Source organism: Cavia porcellus, unplaced genomic scaffold (assembly GCF_034190915.1).
Source record: "Cavia porcellus strain 051 isolate PalLab524CR breed Dunkin Hartley unplaced genomic scaffold, mCavPor4.1 scaffold_24, whole genome shotgun sequence".
Classification (NCBI taxonomy): Eukaryota; Metazoa; Chordata; class Mammalia; order Rodentia; family Caviidae; genus Cavia; species Cavia porcellus.
The window spans coordinates 25,641,268-25,654,038 of NW_026947507.1; the positions used below are offsets into that span (position 1 = coordinate 25,641,268).

At 32.2% G+C, this 12,771-nt stretch overlaps 1 protein-coding gene across 18 annotated transcripts in view; it reads left to right on the top strand.

Moving 5' to 3' along the window:
• Nek1 (NIMA related kinase 1) overlaps positions 1-12,771 on the top strand; it is a 165,796-nt gene that overhangs the window by 9,697 nt on the left and 143,328 nt on the right. For all 18 annotated transcript variants that reach the window (XM_063234760.1, XM_063234759.1, XM_063234764.1 and 15 more), the window contains 7 exons: positions 335-483; positions 1,001-1,097; positions 7,363-7,460; positions 8,642-8,725; positions 10,788-10,855; positions 10,990-11,076; positions 12,156-12,210. In XM_063234760.1, coding sequence (XP_063090830.1) covers positions 367-483; positions 1,001-1,097; positions 7,363-7,460; positions 8,642-8,725; positions 10,788-10,855; positions 10,990-11,076; positions 12,156-12,210 — 606 coding nt within the window. In that variant the 5' untranslated portion in view covers positions 335-366. The remainder of the gene's footprint in view (positions 1-334; positions 484-1,000; positions 1,098-7,362; positions 7,461-8,641; positions 8,726-10,787; positions 10,856-10,989; positions 11,077-12,155; positions 12,211-12,771) is intronic.

The following is a 12,771-nucleotide window of genomic DNA, read 5'->3' on the forward strand; positions in this document are numbered from 1 at the left end:
AAATAGAAAGATTAAATTGGGTAAAGTGAATGTTGATTAGTTTCAGATTAACATACTACATTCATGTATGTCTGCATTAAGGGTGATCATGCCGGTAGGCTGTGGTAATTATTGCTTTTGATTTTTCCCATTTCTCTCATTTTTAAAGAGATGTCACTACCAAATGTATTATACTCTGGTGACTCATGAAATTACACTCTCTTAGAGTCGTGATTGCCAAAGCTACTAATGATCTTAATCAATTAACTTGGCATGGAATTTGAATTCAACATCATAATTATTATGGAAGACATACTTTAACTCCTTTAACTGTCACTTTTTTTCTTATGTCTAGCATACTTATAAAAATGCCTTAGAAAAAGAAGCATGGAGAAGTATGTTAGACTACAAAAGATTGGACAAGGTTCTTTTGGAAAAGCCATCCTTGTTAAATCTACAGAGGATGGCAGGCAATATGTTATCAAGGAAATTAATATCTCAAGAGTAAGTATATTTTTAGTTTGGTTACCCAATAATATCAAATTTACCCAAAAATAAGACCTGAAAATGAGCCCTGAGCTCAAGGAATATCTCTTAAAATCATTCTAGAATTTTTGTCTGATTAGGTTTTATCTTCAAGGAAACAGTAATCTAGCTACATTGCGGCTTATTGTTAAAGGACCTGAAAAATATAACAGTATGTAACAGAAATGAAAAATTGCTTTAATCCCAAAGGGCACTGCTAATTTCAGAGTAGTCTGTATAGCTGCTTTTCAGAAATCTGGTGATATATGCTTATGGTTTTGTGGTTAGAAAATCTACTATTTTCTAACTTAATTTAGTTTGGCTATCTTAAAATATTTTTACTTACAGATGTACTCATTCTTTTTAACTTCTTGCTGTATTTTGTTGATTAGTCTGTACTAGTACCTTTTGTTTTTAAATCACTTTTTTCCTGAAGGACTTTTAGCTCTTATATCTGTGTCTTAATTTTACTCATTCTTTGTTCCTCCCATTTAAGATGTCCAGTAAAGAAAGGGAAGAATCAAGGAGAGAAGTTGCAGTGTTGGCAAACATGAAGCATCCGAATATTGTCCAGTATAAGGAGTCATTTGAAGGTTTGATAAATGTTGCAAGAGTTCAAAATAAGTCCTATGTCATTGATAACTTATGAGTATTCTCCCCAAAAGGATTATTTTATGAATATACCTCAAAAAATACAATTTTTGCTTCAATACTTATGCTTACAAAGGTCAGCTTTATTATATGGGCTGACACTGTTCTGACACTACACTGTCCCCATGTAACTTCATACTGGCTTGTTGCCTTAGTGAGTGTTAAAGAAGCAAGATGGGGCTGAGAATTTAGCTCAGCAGCATAAGCGCCTGTCTGGCAAGCACACAGTTTGAGTTCGATCCCTGGTACCAAAAAAAAAAAGCAGCAGCAGCAAAATAGTAAATGTAAAAATTTAGACAAAGCTAGAACAACAGTAATTAACCTATTTTTAAATTTTATTAGTACATGCTTACAGTACAGTCATCTTGGGGAATGGGTACACATACATTCTATAGCTTCTTTTTTAAATTTCCTTTCTCTTCCCCTTACCCTTCTCCTCCTCTATTTCCCCATCCTTATTTTCATTATTATTGACATTATTAATCTTACCTCATGTTACACCATATAATGTTCACATGCATTGAGGTTATTAGTTTTCTAGTAATTAACCTATTTTTAAGCTCAACTCCTTTTAAGTATTGCCACTACTACCACTGAGAAAGTATTTTTCACATTAGTATGTTTCGTTATACCTTATTATTACAGTATTGAGATATAGTAAAAGTTTTCTCAATTTTTTGAGCTGTAACTGTTATTTTGGAACTACTGTGTCATGTGATTGAAATACACTGTGAATGTTTACATTTTAAAAAGGTATTAGAGTAAAAGTCACATTGTCATTAACTCCCTTCAGTCTACTCCTGTCGCTTTGAACATGCTTACCCCACCGTTGTTGCCACTTTGTGAGTCAGTTCTGGAAGTTCCCTTTTGTGTGTTTATGAGGTGGGAGCACAAATAGGTGAATACCAATGCGAAGTGCCAGCCAGTGAAAAGCTAGGCTTGTAAAATATTATGGTGTGTCCTTACCCACCTTATTCATCAAATCTGGCCCTATGTAACTTCTGGTTGTTTTCTGAAGTCAAAATCACCAAGAAAAATAAATGTTCTGAATTGATTCAGAACATTGAGTAGCCATAACACAGTAACTAAAGGTGCTCATAAAAGTATTTCCAGAACTGCAGTACTTTAACAAGTGGCCAGCATAATAATAGGGTGTGTTTAAAGGGAGGAGGAGACTCCTGAAGGGGTTTAGTGGGAAAGAATCTTTTTACTGTAATACATTTTTAAAAACTTAAACATTCATTGTACTTTTCAATCAACTTTGCATTTACCATTGTATTTGATAATGTAGGCACTAAGATAAGGCAAACTGCTATAAAGGCAATTCGAGGTGGCTTATTGAAGTTCTACCAAGATATCACTTGTATTATTACCATAAATCCTTATAAATTACAAAACAGAAAGATAATCTGAATTGAAAGCAAAACATAGTTAAAATGTTTAGGTTAGGTTCATATTTATGTCAGTTTCACAATTTGAATTAGAGTCAAGTAAATTTGTTCCAGATGAGCTAAGTAGCTGCAAAAGTAAAACATACTTTTAAATGTATATGATTCAATTAATGTATACTCAGTTTATGATTCAATTAATATGTACTCAGTTTATTATTTTTATAATGGCAATAAAATGAAGTTTTATCTTCATTTTAACCAGCTCTTCTCAAAATCTTGAATGCTTTTTATTCTCTCACGTCTTTTTTCTTTCTTTTTTTTTAGTCTTTTTTCTTTCATTGCCATTATTTTAATATTTCAAGTTAAAGTATTTTAAATGTGTATTGACCAGTACTCCAACAGATATTTTTTATTTAGAAAATTTCTCTTAGAAAAGTATGGATGACTGAAAAAGGGAGTGCGTATTTCTTAGTTTTACTATTACTATAATTTAATTTTAAAGAAATACATGCTCATGATAAACATATTCAAAAGTATAGACATAAATGACTTAAGTTCTCTGTTCCTCTGACTCCACCTTCATTCCTACTTCTTAGGGGTAAGCATTATGAATAATTCAGTGTTTATTCTTTACTGTATTTTCTGTGCCTTCATGAAACATATTGTGTTAGGAAAAACAAAGTACCTTATTTTTTGCTCTGGTGCTGTACCATAATTAAGACAGAAGACTGTGACTTCTAAAGGTATAGAAGTTTCGCCAGCAACCAGCCAACGATCCTGCAGTGGACACTTAACTGATATTTTTAAATCCAATTCAGATCAGGCACTCTACATGGAGATAGCATTAATATATAGATTAAAGGCCCAGCCCCCAAGACTGTGCCCATTTCAGAGCTACCAAAAAAATGAGTACATTAAATCATAAAGTGCTGTAAGGAAGGAAGACTCAGTTTTCTATGCTTTAGGATCCTGAAGCACAGTAAGTTTTTAAAAAGAGGCATAAAAGAAATTTAATGTTGAAGTCATGATTATAGACATTAGATTCATTGTAAGTAACTGTTCTAATGTCCCTTCAAAGGCTGTGTGACAGCCTCACTTCTAGGTCGCTGTTATTTATTTATTTTTTCTGTGATGGGAGTTTGAACTCAGGGCCTCATACATACTAGACAAAGTGTATGCTCTACCACTGAGCTACACCATCAGTTTCTAGACTGATTCATTTAAAATCCCAATAATATGCGTGTGGAAAATAGTAGTATATGGGAACAAATTGCAGAGCCAACAGAAACAAATTGAAAAGTCCTCCCAATTATAAATTCAAATTTGAACCATAATTAAGACAAATATACCTGTAATCCTAGCTATGCTGAAGCTTGAGGCAAGAGGATCACAAGTTTGAAGCCAACTTCTTCAACTTAGCCAGACACTGCCTCAAAAACAAAATAAAAAGGGTCTGAGATGTAGTTCAGTGATAGAGCATTTGACTAACATGTGCGGGATGTGTAAGATCTTGGATTCATCCCTAATACTGAGAAGAAAAGGCTGTTTTTCAGTTTAACTTAACTGAAGATCATATGTATTGGAAAACGTGATAGATGTCTGAGTAAAAAAATGGAGTTTCGAAGATACAATTGGATGATTTTGATAAAATTATTTCGTGTAATTTGGAAGTGATGAGAAAATATTTTCATATACATAGAGTATAAATATAATTAGATTATATTGTTAAACATTATAATTAGAAATTTGACTATTTTGTCCATATTCCCTAACATTCATAAATGCATATGAATAAAACATTTTGACTTTATAATTAGGAAAATGTATGATTGTCTTATATAATTAAGTATTTAGGTATATATTCTATTATTCATATATCATTTTCTGGCTTGTTTATCTGTGCCTATCATTTTTAATTGCTTTCATTTTTTGTTTTTATTTTCTCCCTTTTGTTTGAATTTTTTCTTAGTCTTTTATATTGTTAGTACAAGTGTTTCAATCTCACCTACTGAGATAGAGGTTGGTATTCTCTTTGTTTGTGTTGCTTCTGCCAAAATCTAACTACCTACTTGAATAAAGCTTCTCATAAGGGTTAAATTTGGGTGGCTTTTGGGTACAGGTAACAAAAAACTGACCAATATTGGTTTAAGTGAGAAAAATATTTAGTTACCTCGCCTAACAAGGTTTTTGATGAGCGGGTCTGTAACAGCATATATGGTACTATGATCCAGGCTTTTATGTTATTCTTCTTTGCCATCCTTAGGATGTTTTTTAGCCCAATGCTTTTCATCTTGTTCCAGGATGACTTTTGCAACTGCAAGCACATGTCTGCTTCCAAAGCCAAAAGAAGGGGAACTGGTGGCAATAGCCTGTTGTTGTTTTTTTCCTCCTCTTCCTCTTTTTTTTTTTTTTTTTTTTTTGTACTAAGGATTTGATCCAGAGCCTTACTAGGCAAAGTGCTTACCCCCCAGCTCTATTCATTTATGCATTTATTTTTAAGACAGGGTATTACTAAGTTCCCCAGGCTGACCTTAAACCTATGATCCATCTGTTTTAGCCTCCCTCCCAAGTACCTGGGATTATAGGAATGAACTACCTCACCTAGCATGAGGCTGTTCCTTTAATAAATGTTTTTTCAGAAGTCACCTTTCAGAATTACTATGATCTTATTGGCCTAACTTGAACCAGATAACTACCTCTAACTGTGGTAAAAAATGAGAATCAGACCATCTAGGTTTTTTCACCTTTTAAATTGAGTAGTGATGGAAGAGTGTTAGAAATAGCCAAGAATACATGCCTGGAATACATGAAGGCCTGGGTTCGCTTTCTGCCCCCACCCCAAACTGTGAGAACACACACACACAAACAACAAAACAAAATAAAAAAACAATTTAATGAGACATAGTGATCCATGTTTTCATTCCAGAGGCTAAAGCAGGAGAATTACTGTAAGTTCAAGGAGAATTACTGTAAGTATCCTGAACTATATAGTGAGACATAGTCTCAAAATCTAAAGCAAAACCGGAAAAAAAAAAACCCAACCCTCCCCATTAGCCAACTTATAGTGCATACCTTTCTGAGAAATTATAACATATCCTGATTATTATTTTTCTATTACTCTTAATTATTCTCTTAATGTGCATTGAGGCTTCATGGTCTTTAGCTCCAACTTCAAATGGTTTCTGGATGGTAGTTTTTGTTATTAAAAGAGCCTTTATATGTGTGCTGACCTATTGGTAATAAAGGCAGTGTCTTGAATTTCTGTATCTCTAGCACCTTGTAGAAAGTGTCTGGCAAATAGTGCTAAGCTTTTGGAACCAATACAAAACAGATTAGTACTTCTGTTACAGCAAAAAGATTTTTCTGTTAGCCTTACACTTTAAGTAAGTATTTATCTCAAAAATAATAGTAAATATGTAAGCAGCAGAATATGTTACTGAATTCATGTAATAAAGCTCAAATATTTTGCTCCTAGGGTTGCTTCTCCATCCCTTTGTTTACCTTGTTCCCTCTGTCCCCTCTTTTATCTTTCTCTCTCTGTCTCTGTCAGTCTCTGGCTCTGTGTCTCTCTCACATGTATACCTTTTATCCTTTGATCATTTTATTTATTTTTTAATAATCCTACTTATGGTACAAAATTCAAATGTTTACAAAATAGTGAAAGTATATCATTTGTTTCTATCTTTGAGACACCTTTGTCCTTTTTTGGAAATTAAATTTTGTTTTGTGTTTCTTGAACAGTTAGTCTAAGCATTAATAATCATACATAAATGGTAACATAGTATAAATTTTTGCTTTCTGTTTCTTATGCTGTTACAACATTGATGTATAATAATTATGTAATTTTCAGATTTTTTTCAGTTGTGTTTTCTACATACATATTTGGATGACTTTTCTGTATCAGTTACCAAGAATCCTGTAGATATTTGAATTGACTTAATCACCTAAGTTCCCAACCTTAATACGACATTGAAAACAGTGTATTCAAAGAGGTTATGAGAACCACAAACAAGAACACTATCACACAGAAAGAAATAGGTGGTGCTAGAAATAAGGCCATAGCAGAGATAATAAGTCCGTAAGAAATTGAAAAACTTTTCAGTTGTGGTATTTTTAATAGTAAAGTAATGGCTCAGTAAATATTAAAAGTGATATTGGCCACTCTACATAACATGAAAAGAAGTAGGAGGCAGAAAAAATGATAGTGTTCCCCATTCTTCCTAACCAGAGGAGACCATGGGAGTCCCTTCTCTGGATTGAGATAAAAGATGAATAAGGGTGTGTATAATCTTAATGTTCATTTCACATATTACATTCAATTTTTAGCGAAGTAAATGAAATAAATCTCCAAGAAGGTAATATTTATGTCCTACCAGATATTAAATGCTCAGAGTACATCACAGCTTTTATTAATCATATTTGATTAACTAGTAGCAGATTCAAGTGGATAAAACAAAACTGAAAACAGTCAGGTGAAAACTTAAGATAACTTATCTCTGACAAAGAAATGTGTCTATTGAATGAAATAAAGTTGATTTGTCTGCATTTTTTCTGTCTTCTAGAAATGTTGTGTGAGCGTCATTCTCTAGTAGAATGGTGTTTCTTGGTAGAAAAAGAATTAATGATAGTGTTGCCGGAAACCAAAATCATTGTACACTCTTGTAAACTCTATACCTTGACTTTGCACCCTAGTGGTTTTGAGTGTAGCTCTGTGTTTATTGTTAACACTGATTTTTAGTAAACTTAAGTATCTTTAAGTTAGCTGTGAGTTTGATAATGCCTTTTAAAAACTGAAATATAATGTTTATATTTTTAGAAAATGGCTCTCTCTACATAGTGATGGATTACTGTGAAGGAGGAGATCTGTTTAAACGAATAAATGCTCAAAAAGGCATTTTGTTTCAAGAGGATCAGGTAAGTTGGCATGTATTTGATTCCTACCCTTTACTGAGAAATAATTCAAAATGTGATTATGTAAGCATGTATTTATTTTTAACTATAAATTCTGATAATAATTACTGAAGTAGTCTGGGATCATGTTCAATATCTTTTTTTTTTTTTTTTTGGTACCGGGGATTGAATTTATGACCTCATATTTGCCTGGCAGGTGCTTATGCATGTTCAATATCTTGATTGGCTCCCACCAATGTTTAATTCATCTCATTTTCCGTCTGTAATAATATATTGTTGTGTATGTAATATGTTATTTCCTATATGTATATAACTTAGTAACTTATTTGTTCATTATAGCTGGTTAATTATTTTATGTACTATCAGATTTACACTGCCAGAGCATAACTTCCTAAAATGTAGTTTTGCTAAATAGTCTAACTTTGGAAACTTTGTATTGGTACCTGGATTAAAACTATGATCTATTTTGATTTTAAGGATGTTCTTTAAAGTACCTTATGTTAGCCTTGTTTTTTCTATTATTCTCTAACTTTATATCAGTCTTCTCTGTCTTTTGTCTCTGTCTCTCTGTCTGTCTCATTGTATAGTGCCCACGTTGACCCCACATAGTGGATGTAGCATAAGTTTACGGAATCCTCTTGATGTTTGCGTGGTTTTCAGTCTTTTACTGTGCTGTCAAAAAATAAAGTCAACACAGCCAAGAACGAAGAAAATCACATTTGTTTGGAGCTAATTGAGATTCCAATTTGTGAAAACTCATGTTTGATTTAATATGTGTTCTGTACATTCTGGGGTTTTTTTCCCCCCAGTACCGGGGATTGAACTCACAACCCCACACTTGCAAGGCAGGTGTTTATGCCGCTGAGCTAAATTCCCAGCCCCTATTTTTTTTTTTTTTTTTTGTCTTTTTCATTTTTATCGGTACCAGGGATCGAACTCACGACCGCCTGCTTGCAAGGCAGGTGCTTATGCCACTGAGCTAAATCCCCAGCCCCTCAGCCCCTATTTTATACATTCTATATGTCAGTTGGTTTGGATGTTAGTGTCTATAAAATAAAAAGAAATTATTTTTAACTGTTTAGTTTTCCTCAACTTCAAATGTTCCTGAATCCTTGTATTCATCCAAGAAAGACTTGTGAAATGTAAAGTTTGAAAGACATGATAGATCTGATTTTTTTCCCTAGATTTTGGACTGGTTTGTACAGATATGTTTGGCCTTGAAACATGTACATGATAGAAAAATTCTTCATCGAGACATAAAGTCACAGGTATGTTTATTCTGTCACTGATAACTTATAAGTGGATTGGGACATAGGGCTTACATTGATTGGGCCACAAATTTTTTAGCTCAAACCAGAATGCATGAGATTATCTGTCTTCTCTCATCATTGTTCTGCCTTCTAACCTCAGAAATATGTTTCATCTGTGTTCTGTTTGATCTCCTGCATGTTTTTGTTTTGTGTTACCTTCTTTTTTTTTTATTTTTATTTATTTTTTCTCAGTACCAGGGATCGAACTCACAATGTGCGCTTGCAAGGCAGGCACTTATGCCTCTGAGCTAAATCTCCAGCCCCTGTGTTACCCTCTTTCTTGATTCACTTGCTCCGTGAGATGATCTAAATTTAAAAACTGTGAATGTGGAAGGTAGAGTTTTTTGAGATTTTTACATGTCCGAAGATGACTTTATTCTACTTTATCTCATTAATGTTAATTTTGATATAAACTAAAAGGTAGGAAATTGTCTTCCTACAAAATTTTGAAGATATTGGTCATTTGTCTTCTGGCTTTTAGGGTTACTATTCAGGAATTTAAGGCTATTATGATTCCTGGTCCTTGTTTCTTTTCTCTGGAAAATTTTAGGATATTGTATTTGTTCTAAAATTTCACAATGATGTGCATTGGGGAGGCTGAGCTTTTGTTCACTGTGCTGTGCATTTTTTGGTATGGAATGTGTATTTCCTCTGGAAATATTCTAAAAGTATTTAGCTATATTTTTAAAAATAATTGTTTTCTTACTACTTTATGGTGCTCTGGCTTTTCTTTTAGACATAATGAAGCTTCTTCATCTATCCCTTCAATATTTTCTTTGTTCTTTCAGATTTATCTCTTTATCTTTCTCTGTCTAACTTTAGGTGAATTCCTCAATTCCAGGTGAATTATTGACTCCAAAATAACTAATTTACCCCTTTTATTCCCATCTGAATTAACTCCCTCTTTTGGGGCATTTAACCTAAGGAATTGAGCATGCTCTACCACTGGGCTATATCCCTAATATCTAGCTCCCTTTTTAAGAGAAGAAAGGTGACTATGGTGACAGCTTCATACTCCATCTTTGCTATCCATCAGTCCTCTGAAACCTAATTTTATTTTACCGTATCTTATTCTATTCAAATCAGTCACCGTGTCATCTTGACATTGAGCACATTTCTGATTTAAGTCTCATGACTAATATGGAGTTTAGTTTGTATTACACCACAAACTCTAGCTTTCTGCTGTTTGATAGAGTCTTGGAATTCTATATTTATGAATGCAAAATAGGTAAATTGTTGGAAATTCTTAAGGTTAATTTGTTATACTTAAGCTAGATAGAATTTTTAGGCAGTTTATTTTTCTTGCAGGGGTTATGTTTTCTTTTATTGAGATTTTTTTATACTATAAAATTTACCTGTTTAAATAAATGCATAAATAAAATTTACCTCTTCAAAATGTAGAGTTTAATGATTTGCATACCAATTACCAGTTAAAACTCAGTCCTCTTCACTTGACCACAACTAATCTATTTTCTGTCTCTCTGAATTTGTGTTTGGACATTTTATTTAAATGGAACTCATACAGTGTGTGCCTTTAACCTAATTTTAATTGTTTATCTTATTATTGTTGAGTTGTGAGAGTTCTCTTTTTTTGCATACAAGTCCCTTTTCAAGACATTTGTTATGTAAATATTTTCTTCCAGTCTGTGGGTTGTCTATTTACTATCTTGATGACATCATTTGATGCATAAAACTTTTTGTTTTGATGAAATCAATTTATTTTTTTAAATTTTGTTTGTACTTTTGATGTCATATCTAAGAAACCATTCCCTACTCCGAGAGCATGAAAATTTCCAGTTTTCTTCTGAGAGTTTTATAGTTTTAGCTCTTACATTTAATAGTCCATTTTATGAGTGGTGTGAGATAGGATACTGTATTTTTTCTTTTGCATATGGACATACAGATATTCCAGCATTATTTTTGAACCATATTAAGTTTTGTAAAAAATATTATTGACTCAGAAAATGAATGGACTGTAACAATATTTCTGGGGTTTTTTTTTTCATTCTGACTTTTGCAGAACATATTTCTCACCAAAGATGGGACAGTGCAACTTGGAGATTTTGGAATTGCTAGAGTTCTAAATAGGTAACATATCAATTTTATACTGCCTTTTGATAAATTTTCAGTGAAACTCCAATATATGATGATATGCATGTGATAATTTATTATATTTTTAATATATCTCAATTTTCTCCATTAACTTTTTGTTCTTGTTCTAGTACTGTAGAGCTGGCTCGAACTTGCATAGGGACCCCATACTACTTATCACCTGAAATCTGTGAAAACAAACCTTATAATAATAAAAGGTATTTAAAATAATATTCATTATATGATTTATCTCCTTTAAATGATTATTATTTGCTCTTTATTAACCTTAAAAATAATATTTTGAAATTAGAAATATACACATTTTTTTTAATCTAATGAGAGGAATTGTAAAAAGCCATCTCACTGTCTTGCTGAAGGACCTATAAGTAAGAGTTACTCTAGCTTATAATTGGAAATGGAGTGCTTTCTTTGGTTTTTCTTTTTGTATCAGATACTTCTATTGAATTGTAACTAATATTTATTAAACACATACTAAATGCCAGACAGTTTAAGCTTTCTGTACAAAGAAGCTAACTGCAGAGAGAGATAGACTAACTTCTTTGAAATTGTATAGCCTGGAAAATGGTGGAGCCAGTATCCAGACTAGCCATCTGATTCCCAAACCCATATTCCTAATGACTAAGCCATACTGTTGCTAACAGATTGTGTAGGTAGTGTGTGGCTGGGAATAGCAATCCTTCCATTGAATTCCAGTCACTTGTTATTTCCTGTCCTTCTTTCTAATTGAAAAATTCAACCAAGAACATTGGTTAGTTTGCTCTTGTAGGTTTCTTTCACATTTAATAATTTTTTTCATGTCAATTGAAATAGTACTTTCCTTCTGTTATATTTGTGAAAATCATGATATTTTGCAAATAATTGAATAAAGTACTTTGATGTTTACAACGTAAGAATAACTGGAAAGTACATGAAATCTTTGTAATGTTTTTTAAATATTTTCTATAATGAAATTTCAAATAATTACTTAGGCAACCATTATTTTTCTAGCCTAGGACAACTAGATGCTTTTCATGTTCAGTGAGGGTTGAAATTATTTAAAGGAGGGCTGAGCATTTAGCTCAGTGTCATAAGCCCCTGCTTTATAAGTATGCAGTCATGAATTCAATCCCTGGTACCAAAAAAAAAAAGAAAAAAAAAAAAGAAATTATTTAAAGGAACTGCTTTGTGAAGCACATATTTTTCCAAAGCATTTCTATGCTGTTTATGTTTCCTTTAAATGAACACATTTTAAAGTATATTCTGATGATACGAAACTTCTCATTTTTATGTTTTCTAGTGACATTTGGGCTCTTGGATGTGTCCTTTATGAAATGTGTACACTTAAACATGCAGTAAGTAAAAGTTTCTAAAATTTTTTAAAAATTGTGTCATCTTTCATATGACCATCTTACACTAGAAATTTTTAAGTCAGTTTTTAAATTTCTCTTATTTTCTGAAGTATAAATCTAAGTTGATTTACCCTCAATATATATTCACATTATATAGTGTTGTTATACATTTCATACTTCTTTCTGAAAAATTATTTCTAATGAAAGTAAATTTTGTCATCTTCCTGGTGATGAATTCATGTACTATGAATTTAATGTTATGTACATTTTTATTGGTTTCATGTTGGCATGTTTCTTTAAGGCATTCAAATTATTTTAGCTTCGAATTGAAGTTACCTAAAGAATTTCATTCAGCATACACATCAATAGATTTTATTAATTTAAATACTCCTTCATTCATAGTATTTACAATATGTACTTTTGAGACTTTTGAAGTAGCATAAAACACACCAATGATGAAGAGTTCTTGTCTAGAATAGATTAATCACTTTTTATTTCAAAATCTTTTTAAAATTTACCCTACTGATTAAAAATCAAATGATTTTTAAACAAATGATTTTGTTT